Consider the following 21580-nt stretch of genomic DNA (forward strand, 5'->3'; position numbering starts at 1 on the left):
TTGATTTTCTAATATTGCACCTGTCAATACAGAACCAAATATTCTGGCGCCTATGTTGCCATCAATACTGCCGACGTTGTCTTTGCTGTAATCAGATCAGTATATATTTATATTTATGTTTATCATGACGTATACTACTGCTGCTATTATTTCATTTTATCAATGGGAAACATACATGTGTACAGACCAGGCTAGCAGCAGCAGCAGCAGCGCTGCGTCAGACACGTTTCTGGTATGTAAAGACATAGAAAACACCACGCAGCCGCCACGCAACAGAAACGCCACGCTCACGCCACGCAGCCAGCGTGCAGGAGGCCTAATAGTGCGTTCCCTCTGAGCTGGGAATGATGTCACACCCGAGTAGAATGCATGTCATTTACGAGTCTGATTTGTAAAGCGTGACATCATGTCCACAGATAGAAGTCAGACAGGACTGTGTGTACGACTGATTTAAGGGTCTTATTTACTAGACGCAGCCCAGCTGGCGCGTACAAATGTGACGTCATGGGAGCGCCGTGACTATTTATACCCGCGCTGGTAGTCGTGACACTAGTTGCAGTCTTCTCCTGAACAGAGATGGCGCTAATGAGCAAAGGCTACCGACGTTGCTCTTTCTACGGACTAGAGGAAGAAGAAAAAGGTAAACAACGGCAGAACTGGCCGCAGCATTGCCGTCAATGCTTCGATTTGATTGGATGAGCTACTTGGTGGGATCAAGACTTTCATTCACCATAAAAGAACTCATCTTAACCCAGTTAGTTAACAAGAGAGACTAGCAGTCACTCTGAGAGTCCTGGCATCACATTGTCGGCGAACTCGTTCAGGCTTCCCGTTTCCGCTTTGTCGCCTTTTTTCTCTGCTCGCGCGCCGCCATAAGTCAGGCGCGCGGGCAGGATATTACGTCATTTTGATGTCACGATGGCGCGCGCCATCTTGGATGCGTCTAGTGTAAAACACCTCTGATTTAGTGAGACTGAAATGAGACGAAGTGCTAATGACCTGTATGTTACTACAGCTTGTCCCTGTGGTCGATGTGTTTATATAACAGAAACCCTCCTCAACGATTCCTCAGGACCCTCTAGACATGTTTTGATATTCGATTTCATCGAGGCAATTCAGTCAGTGACTAAAAAAGTATCGAACTTGATAGTCAGCCCACTCAGCAACCCCTAACCCCCAATTTCCACCAACTGCAGAACGGACACCGGAGAGCTCCGCAGTAATTCAGCACACGGCAGATAGTGCGGGACAGGAAGTCGAGCACAGAAACAAAATAAAACATCCGATTAATTTTCAAAATAAAATACAGCGTGCTCACGCGGATCATATCTCCCTGCACTACACCTTGAAAACACAGCACAGAGTAGTTTCCCCTCTACTCCTCTGGATGGAAACTAACTTTTGTTGGTTTTGTGGTTCTATTCTACGTGAATTTGTGAGATCTCGTGGGTCCTCGTTAGCCTGGCTCCGCCCTCCTACGTACTTCCGCTCAATTTTCATTTCCCTTCAGTACTCCGTCTGGGTTTGCGGTATATTCTTAGGTTTTCTCCGGTCAAATATTTGGCGGTCCAATCAGCGAACAGAGGGAGTGGCTGAGAACGATGACGTTGAGGACGTGCGCCAGAAAGATGCGAGCGAAGCCATTCGGTCCGTTGTGGCAGCAACGCTGCCGAATATCCAGAAGTTAAAGCCAGAGCAAGAACAATCTTTGCTGAGTTGTGTTGGGGGCCATGATGTTGTGGCCCTCCTCCCCACGGGGTTCAGGAAAAGTTAGATTTTCCAGCTCGCTCCGTTAGTGGTGAAGGAGTTGGCTAAGGCTAACGCTAGCGATGCTAATGCTAAATATAAGCCGTTAGTTGTTGTCGGTCTCCCCTCTTGTTGCACATGCGCATGACATACGTCACGACCAAACTTTAGCGATTGGTTATGACAGATCCAGAGTGGCTCTGGGCAGATCCAATAGTTTTAAACTTCAACAGAGTACCCGCCTTCAAGGAAGTTAACGCTTGTCAATGGAGAGAGGCCAGACTCTCTGGACCAATGAAATGTACGAGAGTCTGGTAGGACCAGGCTAGGTCCTCGTAACTCCTAGACTCTCCGTAATAACTCCTAGACTAAATAACTGAAAAAGTGAAACATTTTGTCCTAAAGAAAGTTATAAATATTCATTTTCATTGAAATAAATGAAATGCGTCGCCATTATGATTAATAAAATTAATGAAATGATACCAGATGTGGCGACTAAAGACGTCCTAAACAATAAGGAATTAGTTATTGTTCAGGTGGTGTTCCTTCTCTTCATGGCGACCATGCTCCCTCGCCGGTTGGACATCAGCGAGGACCGAGCGTCCCTCATGTTGTCCCTGAACGTGCGGGTGGAGTAGTAGTACAGCAGCGGGTTGACCACGCTGTTGGACGCCGCGAGACACAGCGTCACCACCACGGCACGCTGCAGCGCTACGGTCGCCGCGCAGCTCCAGCCGTCGCACACGGCGTGCAGGTGCAGCGACCTGATCACGTGATAGGGCAGGAAGCACAGCAGGAAGGTTGCTGTCACCATGGAGACCAGGTGCACTGAGCGGCGGCGGTTGTGACGGCGAGCGATGCTGGCGCCGGACAGAGCGCTGCCAGCGCCGCTGTGGATGGCGGAGTTGGCCGTGAGGCGGCGGACGAGTCGGCTGTAGCAGACGATGATGGTGAGGAACGGGAGGAGGAAGCCGAACGCCAACGCCACGTAGTTCAGGATAAGGACACGTCCCCATGACGACGGGCTGGACGGCTCGAAGCAGCGAGGAAACCCAGCCCTGAGAGAGGGAATGAGAGAGAGACAGAGAGAGAGAGAGAGAGAGAGAGAGAGAGAGAGACAGAGAGAGAGAGAGAGAGAGAGAGAGCGAGAGAAAGAGAGAGAGGGAGAGAGAGAGCGAGAGAGAGGGAGAGAGAGAGAGAGAGAGAGAGGGAGAGAGAGAGAAAGAGAGAGAGAGAGAGAGAAAGAGAGAGGGAGAGAGAGGGAGAGAGAGAGAGAGAGAGAGATTTTTAGATTTTTACATAAACACTAAAGTAAAGTGCTAATGCATTAAAATCTCAGTATTTGTATTAAAAATAATGTCATCTGGTAAAAACTTGTGCAACGGGAAGACAACACAAGAGTTAACGTCTTTGAAAGATTGAAATAAGTTTGAAACATGAATTATCCAAATGTCTCTGTTGTAAGGGCTCGGAAACAAGACTTTAGATTAAAAGATGAACTTAAAAATGTGTGTAATTAATAATTTTACTGGTTTTCTGACCTGTTGGCGATCCCGTTGGACAGGAAGGGGGCCGAGAACGTGCCCACAAACAGCCAGATTCCGATGCAGACCAATAGGGTGCGAGTGGGCGTGGCCAGAGAGCGGTGACGGAGCGGCTGGGCCACGGCAAGCCAACGGAGCACGCTCAGTAGGGTGAGGAAGAGGATGCTGGGGGGAGGAAGATATGTAAACAGATTATATTCATATTCATATTCTGAAGACTTGTGCAAAAGTATTAAGTAAGTATGATTTTAACCCTCCCTCAAATTTGACCCATTTTCCAAAAAAAAGTTTCTATATCATAAATTTGGGTTTTCTTTCAACCAAATTGTCAGAAAATAAAAATAACGTGGATGGTTCCATACAGCGATCTTCACAAGTCAAATAAATGATCAGTTCACTACTTTCATTGAATTTGGGTATTTTGTTCAATTTTATAGCATGTAAATCACAATAACGTTAAAAAAAGTTTAAAGAAAATACAGACAAAAGTGACAAAAATGTGGCCGGGTTGGTTCAGTGGGTAGAGCAGGCGCACATATACTGAGAGGTTTATGCCTCGATGCAGAAGTCCAGGATCTGAATCCGACCTGTGACGATTCTCTCTCTCTCTCTCTCTCTCTCTCTCTCTCTCTCTCTCTCTCTCTCTCTCTCTCTCTCTCTCTCTCTCTCTCTCTCTCTCTCTCTCTCTCTCTCTCTCTCTCTCTCTCAAAATAAATAGCTTCAAAAACGTCGGGTGAAAAAAAACCAAAATGATCAGTTCACTACTTTTATTGAATTTGAGTGTTTTGTTAAATTTTATAGCATGTGAAAAAAATGTGATAAAAGAACGTTTAAAAAAGTGACAAAAATGTCGGAAAAAAAACAACAGAAAACGTTAAAAAAGTGTAAAAAAAAAAAATCGAAAAACTTGAAAAAAAAAAAAATGACAAAAATGTCAGAAAAAGCTTCAAAAACGTCAGGGGAAAGAAAAACAAAAAATGTCAAAAAAAGCGCAAAACAAAAAAATAAATAAAATGTCGGGAAAAGTGACAAAAAAGACGACCAAAATGTTGACAATTTTTTTCTTCTAATTTTGAAGCCAACATGAGGGTTAAGGTTGAGAGTAAAAGTCGACCGGTTAATGTTCCTGGGACGTGGAGTGACAATCAACTTTATTTATAGCAGCGTTCCCACGGAAACAGGAGCTCAAAGTGCTTTATGACCGAGAGAGAAACAACAAACTAAAACAGACGGCCGACGCTGCAGATATCAACGACCATAAAATATGTAAAAGATGGGACTGAAAGAGCTAAATAATATGTAAACTAAACTATGGTAACAACTTCAATACAGAGACAACGACCACAGAGAGACGCACGACGACCACAGAGAGACGCACGACGACCACAAAGAGACGCACGACGACCACAGAGAGACGCACAACGACCACAGAGAGACGCACAACGACCACAGAGAGACGCACAACGACCACAGAGAGACGCACAACGACCACAGAGAGACGCACAACGACCACAGAGAGACGCACAACAACTACAAATGACAACAAATGACTAAATATAAGAGCAACATTACTTAAAATTACACAAAACGACCAAAACAAACTCATAACGACTACAAATGACAATAGTGTGTGTTTGTGTGTTTGTCTGTGTGTGTGTGTGTGTGTATATATGTGTGTCTTTCTGTGTGTGTGTGTTTGTCTGTGTGTGTGTATATATGTGTGTTTGTCTGTGTGTGTATAAATGTGTGTTTGTCTGTGTGTGTGTATATATGTGTGTTTGTGTGTGTGTGTATATATGTGTGTTTGTCTGTGTGTGTATATATGTGTGTTTGTCTGTGTGTGTGTATATATGTGTGTTTGTGTGTGTGTGTGTGTGTGTATATATGTGTGTTTGTCTGTGTGTGTGTATACATGTGTGTTTGTCTGAGTGTGTGCGTGTTTGTCTGTGTGTGGTTGTGTGTTTGTCTGAGTGTGTGTGTGTTTGTCTGTGTGTGGTTGTGTGTTTGTGTGTGTGTGTGTGTGTGTGTGTGTGTGTCTGTGTGTCTCCCTGTGCATGTGTGTGTGTCTCTGTGTGTGTGTGTGTGTGTTTGTGTGTCTCCCTGTGCATGTGTGTGTCTCCCTGTGCGTGTGTGTTTGTCTGTGTGTGTTTGTCTGAGTGTGTGTGTGTGTGTGTGTGTGTGTGTGTGTGTGTTTGTCTGAGTGTGTGTGTGTGTGTGTGTGTGTGTGTGTGGGTGTGTGTGTGTGTGTGTCCGTCCATGTGTGTTAAACAAAGCTGCTCTCTTTATAAACACAGTTTCAGCTTCTCCAAATAAACAGAACGTGATGATGCTCTGTGTTTATGATGTCATTGGGTTCATTCATGTTTGTTTTTGTCACTTTGGTTTAAATTGAATGTCTTCATGTTTTCGTTTTGAGTGTCTGTGTAGTCACTGTGTGTGTGTGTGTCTCTGTGTGTGTGTGTGTCTCTGTGTGTGTCTCTGTGTGTGTGTGTGTCTCTGTGTGTGTCTCTGTGTGTGTGTGTCTCTGTGTGTGTGTCTGTATGTGTGTGTCTCTGTGTGTGTGTGTGTCTCTGTGTGTGTGTGTCTGTGTGTGTGTCTCTGTGTGTGTGTGTGTGTGTGTCTCGTGTGTGTATGTGTGTCTCTGTGTGTGTGTGTGTGTGTGTGTGTGTGTCTCTGTGTGTGTGTCTCTGTGCATGTGTGTGTGTGTGCGTGTGTGTCTCTGTGTGTATGTGTGTCTCTGTGTGTGTGTGTGTGTGTCTCTGTGTGTGTGTGTGTGTGTGTGTGTCTCGTGTGTGTGTATGTGTGTCTGTGTGTGTGTGTCTCTGTGTGTGTGTGTGTGTGTGTGTCTGTGTCTCTGTGCATGTGTGTGTGTGTGTGTGTGTTTCTGTGTGTGTGTGTGTGTGTGTGTGTGTGTCTCTGTGCATGTGTGTGTGTCTCGTGCATGTGTTTGTGTGTCTCTGTGCGTGTGTGTGTGTCTCTGTGTGTGTGTGTGTGTGTGTGTCTCTGAGTGTGTGTGTGTGTGTGTGTGTGTGTGGGTGTGTGTGTGTGTGTCGTCATGTGTGTTAAACAAAGCTGCTCTCTTTTAAACACAGTTTCAGCTTCTCCAAATAAACGAACGTGATGATGCTCTGTGTTTATGATGTCATTGGGTTCATTCATGTTTGTTTTTGTCACTTTGGTTTAAATTGAATGTCTTCATGTTTTCGTTTTGAGTGTCTGTGTAGTCACTGTGTGTGTGTGTCTGTGTGTGTGTGTGTGTGTCTGTGTATGTGTATGTGTGTCTCTGTGCGTGTGTGTATGTCTCTCTGTATGTGTGTGTGTGTGTGTGTCTCTCTGTGTGTGTGTGTGTGTGTGTGTGTGTGTGTGTGCATGTGTGTGTGTCTCTCTCTGTGTGTGTGTGTGCGTGTGTTACCTTGTGTACAGGTTGATGTAGAAGCCGAAGACGCACAGTCGGCACAGCCAATCAGGGAAGTCCCAGACTCCGCCCCTGAAGTAATAAGCCAATCGCAGCGGCAGGGTGAGGGAGAAGCTGCCGTCTGATAGGGCGAGGTTCACCATGACGACGCAGGACGCCGAGTGTCTGGAGAGAGAGAGGCGGAGAAAAACATCTAAATTTCTGACGATGTGAACAGAGAGGCAGAAAGAGTCGGCTTTTATTTTTATTATTTTATTTGTGTCTGTGTGTGTGTCTCTGTGTGTGTTTGTGTGTGTGTCTCTCTGTGTGTGTGTCTGTGTGTGTGTGTGTGTGTGTGTGTGTCTCTGTGTGTGTGTATTAACTTCAAAACTAGGATCCGTTTAAACGCTGCGATCTAAAGGTTTGAACAGCTGAGAGATGTAAATATTAACAGCAGCTGCACTTTGTTCAGGTAAACGAGACCTCGGTAATAAAAAAAACTTTATTGGGAAACGGAAACAACCACAAAGAGAAACTAAACGACTGAAAATAGACTGAAAATAGACTATTAAGAAAAACTTACACAAGCAACGCACACACACAAGTTCTTGTTTTCCTACGTTTTGAGTCCCCTGAACGGTTGTTTCACGTCTTTTGGGGACGGAGTTGTCTTTGATATTATTTGAAGGAGAAGAAATATACATCTTCTAAATATTGAGGGGGACATATGTCCTGCATCCCCCCCCCCACCTCTGAAATCTACAGCTATGCTTTGAGACTTTGAGTTTGGGAGTCTTGTTCCTGTATACAGGGTGGGGGGTCCCGTTGTCGTCTCATAATCTGTCCGTATGTGTTACATAAACTCAGGTTTACATCCTGTACTCTATCAAAGATCCTCTATACTAAAGAGAGCGCCAATTTTCCTGCTTAACTTTTGTGTTGATTTCGGTACCGTTACGTGGAATTTGGTACCAATACCCAACCATACCTTTTTTTTCCAGCTTTCCAGTTTTCTCAGATTCATGTATTGAAAGATTTTAAATTTTTTTTTTTAATTGACGTTTTTATTACAGTTTGTCATCGTTTCAGTCATTTTTTTTTTTGCCTTTTTTGACGTTTTTGTAGCTGTTTTTCTACGTTTTGATCGCATTTTTGTATAAATTCAACATTACTAGTAATTTATTGACCAATGGAACTTTTTTTAATATAGAAAATGTTACACTTCATAATGTTGTGTACTCATAACACGCAGTATGGGCTGACCATCTAATGCTTCATTAAACTTCTACATTATGACAATTTCACTCTCTCACACACAGACACACACAAACACACACTCACACATAGACACACACACGCATACACACACACTCTCATATACACATATAAACACGCATACACACACACGCGCACATGCGCACACACACACACACACACTCATATATATATATACGCACACACACAGACACACACAGACACACACACTCATATACACATATACACACGCACACGCACACACACACACAGTGCAGAGTGCTGGTTATCATCATGTTATGAAATGTTTGCATAGAACAGAAGCTGTTTGTCTAACTGTGTACGCCGTGCGGTAAACAAATGAACTGAAACTGTTTGAAACTGTTTGAAACCATAAAGTAAGAAAGCAAGGACAGAGATCAGCGCTGGAAGAAGTATTCAGATCCTTTACTTCAGTAAAAGTACTAACACCACACTGTATAAATACTCTGTTACAAGTAACAGTCCTGTCCAGAAGTCTTCTGATTGGCTGTGTGTCTTGCTGTCTGGCATTCTGCTGCATTTAAAATAGGGCTGTCAAAATAACGCGTTCATTTCGATTAATTAATCTGAGAAAAAATAACGCGTTAACAAAAATAATGCAGATTAATCCATTCCAGCCATTCTAGCCACCATTGGACTGTAAAATTAAGGAGGGAGATGAGAATGTGCTGCCTGGATCATTAATTGGAACATTTACTTGTAAAAATCTTCTTCCTGCCAACCCTGGCTACCGAAATCTGGTGCCACTGATATGTCTGCGCTCTTCTGATGCTCTGAAACAGACGGCAACACAAACACCGCTGCACGTGACGCTAGTTAACACTATACTCGACAGCCATAGACATATATAGAGTAGACTCTATATATGTCTATGTCGACAGCAGCTAACGTTAGCCTACCACTAGCTAGTAGCTGGATTAAAAACGGTTAAAATGCTGACAGCTAACGCTAAACGGTGTAAAGTTTGACTGTGTTTCAGCCATCGGAAAAACAACACAGACGGTGCGTTCAATGAATCTGGTAAACTACAGCCTCGTGGTGCATTTGAAGTTATTGTAAATGTCCTTGGTGGTTGTTTTTGTCATTCAACAGCAGTTTACTAGTGAAATAAGTTAATGTTATTGTTGTATATCATTATTAAATCATTTAATTTTGACCATATGACCTTAGCAATAAACAAGCCACTCTTTAATGTCACCAACTGTTGTTTAGTACCCTTTTTTTTTTCTTTTCTTTTTTTACTTTCTTAAAAAGTATCGGTTCAGGCACCGTTAATTATGTATGCGATTAATTTTGATTAATTAATTACAGAGTATGTAATTAATTAGATTCATTTTTTTAATCGATTGACAGCCCTAGTTTAAAAATAAACTGGATGTTTAAAGACGGAAAGAAAAACCGTAAAGAAAAAACGGTTCTTCTTCAATCTACTGAACACTGAAGCTCTGTTCACAGAGCACACAGTGTTCTGTGAAAAGGAAACCAAACGGTTGAAAAATCATTCTTTGCCTTTGGGTCCGGACCAAATGATCCAATGATCTGGACTTGGGATCATTTGGTCCCGACCAAAGACAAGAAATTATTCCACATTGCAGCATTTTTCAGCCGTTTGGTTTCCTTTTCACAGAACACTGTCTGCTCTGTGAACAGAGTTTCAGTGTTCAGTAGATTGAAGAAGAACCGGTTTTTCTTTCCGTCTTTGCTCCGCTGATTGACAGATCAGTTTATTTTCAAATGCAGCAGAATACCACACAGCAGCTTCAACCGTTCAATAGAAAAGTCCTGAGCCAATCAGAAGGCTTCTGGACAGGACTGTTACTTGTAACACTGTCTGCTCCGATCCCAGTCAGGTGATGAGTTGGTGGAAACCAACCAAAACGCAGCAGCACAAGTCACGTGATCATTGGCCAGATGTGTCTTTGAACGTTTTTCCTAAAAACACTGTTGGACAGGTCTATGATTTCACCTAACTAGTTTTGGTGCCTAAACCAAACCAAACTGGGACCTTTTCACAACGTTAACGACGTGTCTGTGTGTGTGTGTGTGTGTGCGAGTCTGTGTGTGTCTGTGTGTGTGTTTGTGTGTCTGTCCATCTGTGTGTGTGTGTGTGTGTGAGAGTGTGTGTGTCTGTCTGTGTGTTTGTGTGTGTGTGTGTGTGTGTGTGTGTGTGCGAGTCTGTGTGTGTCTGTGTGTGTGTTTGTGTGTCTGTCCGTCTGTGTGTGTGTGAGTGTGTGTGTCTGTCTGTGTGTTTGTGTGTGTGTCTGTCTGTGTGTGTGTGTGTGTGTCTGTGTGTGTGTTTGTGTGTCTGTCCGTCTGTGTGTGTGTGAGAGAGTGTGTGTGTGTGTGTGTCTGTCTGTGTGTTTGTGTGTGTGTCTGTCTGTGTGTGTGTTTGTGTGTCTGTCCGTCTGTGTGTGTGAGAGAGAGTGTGTGTCTGTCTGTGTGTTTGTGTGTGTGTCTGTCTGTGTGTGTGTGTATGTGTGTGTCTGTCTGTGTGTGTGTGTCTGTCTGTGTGTGTGTGTTTGTGTGTGCCTGTGTGTGTGTCTGTGTGTGTGTGAGAGAATGTGTGTGTGTGTGTGTGTGTGTGTGTCTGTGTCTGTGTGTTAATTAAATCACAGTATTTTGATATTTTGATTTGATGCGAGCACATAGGGAAAACATTTTTTGGATTTGACTTTGTTTGATACGTTGCCAAAACATTAAAGAGCTTTTTACTTCCTGTTTTTTTTACTCAGTAACATGTGACGTGATTTAAAATGTAGCAAACAAAGTACAACACTTCAAACAAAACATACTTAACTAAAAGTACAGCTTTAAAAAAAAAAAAACTACTTTAAAAAGTAAAAACACACAATTAAACTCCTCAATTACAGTAACGTGAGTAATTGTAGTTTGTTACTTTCGACCGATATCTTATGAAGTTAGTGTGAAATAGTTGCTTTTATCACAGATTCCTGAGGGTTTCCAGGTACTACTCTTTCTGTGTGATCAGGGTTTAAGAGACAGAGAACACCACCTAAATATTTCACATTCCTTAAGAGCAAAAACAGACAAAGAACAATAGTTTCCTTGTTGAAACGATGATGGTGTTCATTCCAGCAGATAATAGATACTCATTCAACATGTTTCCGCTTGCAAAAGTATGTGGACACTGTAGAATATCAGCACTTGCAAAAGGAGGTGTGTGCAGTCATTGAGGAAGTGGTTCAAGGAAATGTCTGGGGTGGTGATGGTGCAGTGGATATGACACATTCCTTTGGTGCGCGAAACCTGGGTTTGATTCCCACTGCGATACATCAACCAATGTGTCCCTGAGCAAGAAACTTAACCCCTAGTTGCTCCAGAGGCGTGCGACCTCTGACATATATAGCAATTGTAAGGCCGGTTACACACTGGATGCGTTGCGCGAGCGTGTCAGCTGTGTGGCGTGTCCGTTTATATTTCGGCTGCCATGTTAGCAGGTTAGAGCTTACACACTGCCTGCGTGACAGAACACACACACACACAAAAACGCGTGCATGCTAGAAATAGAAAAGGCGCCTATTTTTCACGCGACACGCAAGCTTGTTGGAAGCGTTTCCAGGCAAAATAGAATACGAAAAGATGTTTACTTGTCATTTTGACACGAATACATTGACATGTTGATGTTTGAAAGTCTCGAGGTTTTGACATAAATGCCATTTAAAAAAAAAAAAAATCAATTTTCAAATATTGCACCTGTCAATACGAACGAAATATTCTGTAGCCTATTTTGCCGTCAATACTGCTGTCTTTGCTGTAATCAAATCAGTATATATTTATGTTTAACATGAAGTATACTGCTTGAGTGCAGTAAATCAATGGGAAATGTGTACAGACAAGGCTAGCAGTAGCAGCGCCGCATCAGACACATTTCTGGTGTGTAAAGACAGAAAAATCCACGCAGCCGCCACTAAACTGACACGCAACAGAAACGCCACGCTCACGCCACGCAGCCAGTGTGTAGCCGGCCTAAGTTGCTTTGGATAAAAGCGTCAGCTAAATGACATGTAATGTAATGTAATGTCTCTGACACATAGAAGGTTAAGCTTAACCTTTAACTATAGTTTAAGCCTTTTTATGGCATAAGAATGCATTGTGTTCCAGACAGATAAGCAGAAAAACAGGAAAAGAAAAGTTAAAGTTAAAAGAATAGACGTAGAAGCTGCACCCCACAGAGGCCCGACCTTGGCGTGTGTGTGTGTGTGTGTTTGTGAAATAACAGTTTCTGCCTAGAAACAAGACGACACCCCTCTGTGAGGAGAGAATAAAGACACAGGGAAAGCTCAGATCGGCGCACACTTCAGAGGAGATCTTGGTGGACTGAGCATCAACTTCATGTCTGTCGCTAGGGAAACTTAGACTCTGTTTGTGAACCCACAGGTGTGGGGGGTGGGGGGGGGGGCCTTGACCAACTGCCACTTTGCTTTTTTGCAAGCCATGATGTCTTTCTCTTTCTCATGGGCGGGCCAAATTCTCTGGGCGGGCAAAGCAGAGAAAGGGGAGGTAACCTTTCCCCTTATGACGTCATAAAGGGAAGATTCCAGATCGGCCCATCTGAGCTTTCATTTTCTCAAAGGCAGAGCAGGATACCCAGGGCTCGGTTTACACCTATCACCATTTCTAGCCACTGGGGGACCATAGACAGGCTGGGGGAACTTATATTAATGTTAAAAAACCTCATAAAGTGACATTTTCATGCCATGGGACCTTTAAGTCCGTTGAAAGAAGGCGCAGGAATTAATAAATTGGAGTCAGATTTGACAGGCCTTAGGGCCTCATTTGGACAAAAATATGAAAACAACTAATATACAATTTTTTTTATTTTCTAATTACAAATGCAACCCTAACACTGTAAAAAGTGCTGAGTTGTATCAACCTAAAATAACGAGTGCACTAGTTGCATGAATTATTTTGAGTTTTAACAACTTTCTTTCAGGATTGTGCTTTTTTTGTACCCTCAACTTATTACCAAGTTTTTATAACAACCATCCAGTGTGTGTATGTCTGTGTGTGTGTCAGTGTGTGTCTGTGTGTCTGTGTGTCTATTTGTGTGTATGTCTGTGTGTGTGTGTGTGTGTGTGTGTGTGTGTGTGTGTGTGTGTGTGTGTCTGTGTGTGTGTAGTGTCTCTGTATGTGTCAGGTATGTAAATCAGCTCTTAAAATCGTCGGACTGTTTTAAACAAAGCTGCTCTCTTTAAATAAACACACGCTGAAAGATCGTTTTACAACGTTTTTTTCAGGATTGTGCTGCCGTAACGTAACAATTATAGTTGATAATTTATCAACTTATTACCAAGTTTTTATAACAACCATCCAGTGTGTGTGTGTGTCTGTGTGTCAGTGTGTGTCTGTGTGTGAGAGAGGGTGAAAGTGTGTGTATGTGTGTGTATGTCTGTGTCTTTGTGTCTATTTGTGTGTGTGTGTGTGTGTGTGTGTGTCTGAGAGAGTGAAAGTGTGTGTGTCTGTGTGTCTGTGTGTGTGTGTGTGTGTGTGTGTGAGAGAGTGAAAGTGTTTGTATGTCTGTGTGTGTGTGTGTGTGTGTGTGTGTGTGTGTGTGTGTGTGTGTGTGTGTGTGTGTGTGTGTGTGTGTGTGTGTGTGTGTGTGTGTGTGTGTGTGAGAGAGTGAAAGTGTGTGTGTCTGTGTCTGTGTGAATTTGTAATTTGTAACAACTAATATCAACTTGCAATTATAATAGTCAGAACAACACATTGTTTCCAGTCCCTTGAATATAAATAGTTTTGTTAACACATTAAATAACATGTAGGGGAGAGTGGGGGCAGTTGCAACACCTTTTACATTTCCTTCAGTTTCTCAGCAACCGTTTGTATGAGAAAGAAAAATATATATATTTTAAACCCATATATGTCACCTACCTGCCCATACTGCTGCAACATGTGTACATATGATAATATGGAAGTAATTTGAACTTAAATGGACCCTGAAAAATGTTGCAACTGTCCCCATATATGGACAGTTACAGTACCGAGGGGCAGTTGCAACAGTCAATTAGATGTAATAAAACTCATACTTCGGCATAATTATTCAAATATTTTTTTTGTTTATTTGAGACCAGAGTTATTAAACCACTGAATTGCCTTTTATGTCAATTTTATCTAACTGTCATTATTGTTGTCATGAGGGACAGTTGCAACACCATATGTGGACAGTTGCATCCCCCCAAAAGCCATCTTAAAACTAGTGATGCTAGCCTAACACATTAGCTTGTAGCTAGTACTGAAGTCTGTACTGAAGTTGCTCGGCCGTGGCTTGGTAGCATTGCATTTCCCCCGGCTCATTTCCTGGTTCTCCTTCTCCATAAACAGCATGAAATCAAGGAGAGGGTTAACTTCTCCTGCTACAGATTTCACACCGTGGTCAGAAAGAACAGGGGAGACACTTTTGTTTCTCTCACTATGACTCTAGAGTCGGTACTCGCTCCAAAGTTAATCGCAGTCACTCTCTCACTTCTCCCTCGCTCTATCACCCACTCCCCACAAACACACATGCCGGCTCGAAGCACACAAGTATAAACATCAGGTCACTTACGTAGGCTACGGCGAGAGCTCTGCGTGGAGCCTTCGCACAACTGTAAAACGGCCTTTAGAAACTGCACATTCAAACTATATAATGATAAAGATCAATACTTAAACAGTTTAGACAGTATGACAAAAAAGCTGATCGTAAAAAAAGTTACTTTTTCACCTTGAATTTCAGTTCTCCCATAAGGAACGATGACATGTGGCTGTTAACTTCCAGACAGATGGAGGGGCCTACTGAGCATGTGCATTAGGAGTTTCATGACTCTAGCTCATTCCTGATTGGAGAAATCAGCAATGTTGCAACTGCCACACGTTGCAACCGTCCCCACTCTCCCCTATTGCTGACAGAAACTGAAAAACCTTTTTTACAGTGTATCCTCGTATATATATCAAAGGGTTCAGACCTGCGGTTTCTCTGCAGGAAGAAGACGGCGAGCGCTCCCATGTTGCACAGGAACGCCACAGGAAACAGAAGTAGGTAGGTGAAGGTGTAGGCGCGGTACTTAAATGCATCGTCGTCATGGAAACACGCCATGGAATCCTGGGTCACCGAGGAGTTGTTGCCCATGATGACAGGGGTCGTTAGCAGACGTTCTGCAAAAACACACGCACGCACGGACACACACACACACACACACACACACACACACACACACACACACACACAAAGAGACACGCATGCACACATACACACACACACACAGACGCACACACAGACACACACACACACACACACACACACACACGCTTTTTAGTTGAGAAGCAGGACCACGCAGATACAGAAGTTTTCAGATTTAAAACAAAACTCAGAACGTTAACACACTAAATTCTGCACATTTTCATCCTGGATCAACGCTGAAAACTGATTCTGTTTGAGTCAAGTTATACGTTTTTCTTTGTGTTTGTATTTCTTCAAACCTGTTGAATAATTTGACTACATAAATTAAAAATAGTCCCCTGAATCGTCTGACGGGACTGTTGAACAGCAGAACACCTGGTTACGTTAATGCCAGACACAACAGGTGTGTGTGTGTGTGTGTGTGTGTGTGTGTGTGGGCTTGTTTAACTATATTTGTGGGGTCCAAAAACCGGGAGTCCAGTATACTTGTGGGGTCCCGACAGTTTTGTGGGGCCAAAATGCTGGACCCCACAAGTTTAAAGGGCTGTTTGAGGGTTAAGACTTGGTTTTAGGATTAGGGTTAGAATTAGGTTATGGTTAGGGTGAGGGTAAGGGTTAAGGTTAGGCATTTAGTGGTGATGGTTAAGGTTAGGGTAAGGGGCTAGGGAATGCATTACGTCAATGATGGGTCCCCACAAAGATAGTGCCACAAACCTGAGTGTGTGTGTGTGTGTGTGTGTGTGTGTGTGTGTGTGTGTGTGTCTGTGTCTGTGTGTGTGTGTGTGTGTGTCTCACTGTCTCTCGTTGTGTTGACAGATGTTTGTGTCTCAGTCTGACTCAGCCGCCGGAAACTAACTTTCAAACTCTGAATTGGAACCCAAAGACACTTCAGAGCAAAACCACACCAACTGGAACCTGTCTGTGTGTGTGTGTGTGTGTGTGTGTGTGTCTCTGTGTGTGTGTGTGTATGCATGTGTGTGTGTGCGCGTGTGTGTGTGTGTGTGTTTGTGTATATGCATGTTTGTGTGTGTATGCGTGTGTGTATGCGTGTGTGTGTGTGTGTATGTCTGTGTGTGTGTATGCGTGTGTGTGTGTGTGTGTATGTGTCTGTGTATATGTGTGTGTGTGTGTGTGTGTGTGTGTGTGTGTGTGTATGTGTCTGTGTATATGTGTGTGTGTGTGTGTGTATGTGTCTGTGTATATGTGTGTGTGTGTGTGTGTGTGTGTGTGTGTGTGTGTATGTGTCTGTGTATATGTGTGTGTGTGTGTGTGTGTGGGTGGTATGTAAATCAGCTTAAAACTGTTGGCTGCTCTCTTTAAACAAACACATGCTGTGCTTCTCTGTTGATGTTCTCCCTTTTTATAGTCATTTAGTCAAGATCAAGATAAGGAAAAGAACATTTGTCTCGGGCACTTGACCCTTACTGCAGCCGTAAAAACACACACTCAACATGTACAACATGATACAATAAAACAAACCATAATATGACCCTAATGGTGCGTCAAACACAACATGGTGTATGTCCAGCACTTACTCAAAATAAATAAAATAATAAAAACTAATAAACATCGTTGCAGTGATCCCAAACGCTTTATGTCCATAAGTATTTTTCTGTGTCTCTCTCTGGTCGTTTGGAGTCTCTTTGAGGTTATTTCGTGTCTGTTTGCAGTTTATTTTCTTCTCTAATCACGCATAACATGTGATGATGCAATCTGTCTGATGTTGGATCTCATGTAGGGTGGCTGTGGCTCGGAGGTAGAGTGGTTGCCCCTTGACCACAAGGTTGGCAGATCAATCCCAGGCTCCTCTGGCCACATGTCACAACCTGCTCTCACGCCAGTTTGTGAAATGGTCACACTATTTTGATTCATGTACAGGTCACGATTTTCTAGTTTATTTTGTGCACAGGTCATGATTTTTGACCATTTCACAAACTGCCATAACACTGGGCTGCTCTGGGGAACGCAACAACGGGGAAATGAAACGCCACACGCTGGCCACAACAACGGGACTGTTGTGGTTAGGAAGTGAAAAACGCAGAAAGGATCTTCAACATGTGGGACGCGATCCCCGATCTCCTGGGTGAAAGTCCTGTGTTGTTTTACCCATCCACCACCCCCGACCGTCCTCCCTGCGTGGATTTTCGCCTTATCAATACTACTCGCTACCGTAATCGTTCTGTGATCACGAAATATGCTTCCCATTGAAATACATTACTTTAAAATTCGTGCTCGCCACACGAAAATAACGACATTAACGTGTTCAGTACACAAATCAATAGATTCAATAACGTGACCATTTCACGAACTGCCATGAGACTGGGCTGCATGTCAAAGTGTCCCTGAGCAAGACACTGAACCCAAAGTTGCTCCCCGGATGTTGTCCACTGCTCCTAATACTTAGGATGGGTTAAATGCAGTAATAGACTTTCACTACATTGTACTGTGTGTATGTGACGATTAAGAATAAAGTTTGATCCTTAGTGTACAGTTAAAGAGGGATGTTTCTGAGAATCTGTCAATGTTTTTTCTTGTTATCTGCATCGGAAAACATGTTTAACAGTTTGTGTCGAATGAAAAAAGGGCCACAGAGAGACGAAAAATGACTGAATAGACAGAAAACAATCAAAAATGCACAGATTAACAACTTCCAACGGCCATAAAGACACGCAAAATGACTAAAAATAGATGCAAAACCATCAACCAATAAACACAAAATGACTACAAAAGAGACACAAAACGACCACAAAGTCATATAAAATGACTAAAAATAGAAATAAAATAACCACAAAGAGACGTAAAATGACTTAAAATAGACAGAAAACAATCAAACTAACCCATTTAGTCCAGTACTGTCCTTAAGTGAACCGCTGAAAACTACTAGAAGGAGACGCAAAATGACCACAGAGACCCAAAATGTCTTAAAATAGATGGAAAACAGTCAAAACGTACACATCACAACTACAAGTTGTGACAGTTTGGCTCCAGTTTAAAATGATTTTATCTTTTGTTTGGGGTGCCAGCCAGGTCTCTCTCCTGACAGTAAGATACAAGTTAGTTGTTGTTTCTTTTTAAATTAAATGTCACAAAGGATGTGCATCTTAAACGAATGTACACCCTCCCCAATGAATGACCCTAAAAGAAATAAACACCATAACTCAAAAACTAGTACAAAACAAAATATAGTGTATTTGGATTTCACACAAAAACACAAGCAGAGATGAAGCACAATCCAAATTTCAAAATTCCACTTCAGGTTTTCTGCACATTTAAACCACAAACTCAAAAACACAAATAAGTTGCAGTCCCATACAAACAAAATCACAATGAAGTCCAGACCAGTGCTGATAACGAGAAAAAAATAAAGCTGGTCAGTTTCTCAGGCTCAAAAACAAAACAAAAAGTCATAGGAAGAGTTAATAACTCACGGAGTCTAGTCAGTCAGTCCAGTCATTCCAGTCAGTCCAAGAATCCAGTCCGGGTTTTTCTGCTGATTTTTGAATGATTACTGGCGTCAGTGAACAGATTTGCACGGCGAATGTGGCATGATGATCCGAAGGTGGAGTGTACAGGATTGATGTGCGGCTGGAAGTATGAAGGAAACGGTACGCAAGGGATTTAACTACTTTGCTTTGTTTTGTGTTTCTTTTCAAGAGCGATTTACTCCGGCCGGTTTTGACACTGCTCCTCTCTCCCACTCTCCTTCCGTCACCTTGACTCTTACAAGGAGGAGATTTTATACACGCCCCCTCCGGCAACAATCAGTGTGTAAACTCAAATGGATGTTTCCCGGATTTACACAGGTGGTGAAACCTGGTGATGATTTCAGGTCGTCACAAAGTGACCGAAAATGATGACAGAGAGACACATAACGCCCATAAGGACACGCAGAACCACCACACAGAGATGCAAAATGACTTAAAAATAGATGCAAAACTTTCACAAAGACACCCACACAACTACAAATATACATAAACGACCACAGAGATGCAAATAACTTAAAACAGGGAGTCAGGCCAGGTTAGCTGTCCAACGGTGCGGCAAAAACGCAGGTCTGTTAATTCATATTGAATGGGGGAAGTGTGTTTGCTGCAGGGGTAGTCTGGAAGCTGCCTACGAGAGAAAGAAGGCGAAGTATGCAGACCTGGTCGCGGAGTGCAGAGAAAGTGGATGGAGTGTGAAGGCCTTTTTACAGTCGCCGCAGCCGACCTGGCACGCGCCAATGTGAGGTTAAAATGACCAGAGGTCGTGCAACACTCTATTTTATTCAGTGGCGCACGACAAAGGTGAAGGAGGAGGAAGCATGGACGAGTTCGAGGGCAACCGCATGCCAGGACTCTCAGAGTGACTGCAAGTCTCTCTTGTAAACTTACTGGGTTAAGATGAGTTCTTTTATGGTGAATGAAAGGCTTGATCTGCACGCAAAGAAACGCAGCGGGCCTGCGGCCAAAAGTTGAGACCGACTCTTTTGGAGAAGCGCAACCCACCGTCGCGCTGCCGAGGCCAGTCATGTAAGCGTGGATCAGACGTGTCAGAGTGTTTTTGAGGCGCCGTGAGAGTCCAGTACAGCACGTGTGTCAAACTCAAGGCCCACGGGCCAAATCTGACTCCTCGCAAATTTTGATCTGGCCCGCCTAGTTGTGCGCCAAACCAAATAGACGGGAAACTGTTTTCAAACTGTAATTATACGCGGCACTCAAAACAGAATTTGGCAGATTTGACGACTTTGAGACTGTGGCTTCAACCCTTGTGTTGTGTTTCCTTGGGTAAAATTTGACCAGTTTTCAAAGTTTTTATATCAGAAATATGGGTTTCTTTGAACCAAAATGCACAAAAATAACATGGATGAGTGGATGTAACATTAACGCGAGAAATGACCCGTCTACCGACGGTTGAGTTGGCGGAGAACCTTCTCTTCCTCTCAGCAGCCGGCTGTGAACTGTAAATGTTTCTGTGTAATTCCCACATGAATTTCTCCGACGTGAACAGACACTTGGCCTTCTCGCTGATCTGTTTATAACGCTGCAGAGATGGTTTACCCTAAAAAAGGAACTATCACGCTAAGAAAACAGAGGCAATACATCTCCACTCTGGTCCATAAACCTTCAAATGAGTTAATTTCTGCCATAATGCTAAGATTTCCCTTGGGATGAATAAAGTATCTATCTATCTATCTATCTATCTATCTATCTATCTATCTATCTATCTATCTATCTATCTATCTATCTAATGCATCTTTGCATTTTGTCTTCCTTTGTGACGGCACTTTGTCTCTTTTGGTGGTTAATTTATGTCTTTGAAGGCGTTTTGTGTCTTTATAGTTGTTTTGTGTTCCTTGTTAGTCCCTTAATGTCTTTATAAAGTCACTTTGAGTCCTTTTTGTAGTTGTTAAGTGTCTATGTCGTAGCTCATTTGTGTTTCTCTGTATTTATTTAGTGTCTCCATATTGTCATTTTATCTCTTTGCAGATAACTTATGTTTCTCCGTTGTGGTTTTGAGTCTCTTTACACCCATTTTCATGTCTTTTTGAAGTTATTTTGTGTCTTTTGATGGTCACTTTGTTACTTGGGGTCATTTCATGTCTTTTTGTAGATAACTTATGTTTCTTTGTAGTCATTTAGTGTCTCTTTTTGTATAACATTTTGTGTCCCTTTTGCGTTCGTTTTGAAGGCCAAATCCGCAGAAACAGCCATTGATTTATGAGCAAACGGCATGCTTTAATTAACCTGGACTTCTCAAACTGAACGTAGAATAAACTGAACTCCATTTAAGGCCGGGAGTTTTTACAACATAATCTCCAGCATTTTATCTGATCTGAAGCTGCATATGTTGCTGTTAACTCCTTACACTTTATTAAAAAAAAGGTATATGGCTCACCGTTCATCCTGTCACAGCTTCATCTCTCCAGCAACCGTCTGTCCTTCCGTCTCTCTGTGTATGTCTGTTTCTCTCTGTGTATCTCTCCGTCCGTCTCTCTGTGTATCTGTCCGTCCGTCTCTCTGTGTATGTCTGTTGCTCTCTGTGTATCTGTCCGCTTGTCCAGTATTCAAATCCTCCTGCTAGACAGTTTGTGGGAGTGTTAATATGCAAAAGTTCCCTGGAAGCAGAAGTAGGTGTGCACATAAACACACACACACACACAGGCACATGCGCACGCAGGCTTAAAGTCAACACACACTCCACTGTTCCTTTGTAACTGAGGAGACAGAAATAACACGCATGCACGCATGCATGCATGCACGCATGCATGCATGCACACACACACACACACACACACACACACACACACACACACACACACACCCACAGGCTTAAAGCCAACACACACTTCACTGTTCCTTTGAAACTGAGGAGACAGAAATAACTCTCTCACACATTTCCTGAACATCTAGATTCCTTCTCCACCTGAGATCTGGGATTGAA

General features: G+C 42.9%; 1 protein-coding gene across 1 annotated transcript; it reads right to left on the minus strand.

Moving 5' to 3' along the window:
• Positions 1 to 2260: 2260 nt before the first annotated feature.
• Positions 2261 to 21284, minus strand: cysltr3 (cysteinyl leukotriene receptor 3). The gene is made up of 5 exons (XM_031319796.2): positions 21035 to 21284; positions 14943 to 15132; positions 6703 to 6870; positions 3288 to 3455; positions 2261 to 2804 (listed from the first exon to the last, which is right to left on the minus strand). Exons 1-5 carry the CDS (start codon positions 21039 to 21041, stop codon positions 2279 to 2281), a joined length of 1059 nt encoding a protein of 352 aa, XP_031175656.1. The 5' UTR covers positions 21042 to 21284; the 3' UTR covers positions 2261 to 2278.
• Positions 21285 to 21580: the final 296 nt, after the last annotated feature.

Source organism: Sander lucioperca, chromosome 17, assembly GCF_008315115.2.
Source record: "Sander lucioperca isolate FBNREF2018 chromosome 17, SLUC_FBN_1.2, whole genome shotgun sequence".
Classification (NCBI taxonomy): Eukaryota; Metazoa; Chordata; class Actinopteri; order Perciformes; family Percidae; genus Sander; species Sander lucioperca.

Excerpts from the sequence above, each read along its gene's own strand:
- cysltr3 (XM_031319796.2), bottom strand. Across the intron at positions 6,871-14,942 it reads TTCCTGCAGAGAAACCGCAG|ACACTCGGCGTCCTGCGTCG; the intron begins GTCTGAACCCTT and ends CTCTCTCTCCAG. Across the intron at positions 2,805-3,287 it reads TCCAACGGGATCGCCAACAG|GGCTGGGTTTCCTCGCTGCT; the intron begins GTCAGAAAACCA and ends TCCCTCTCTCAG.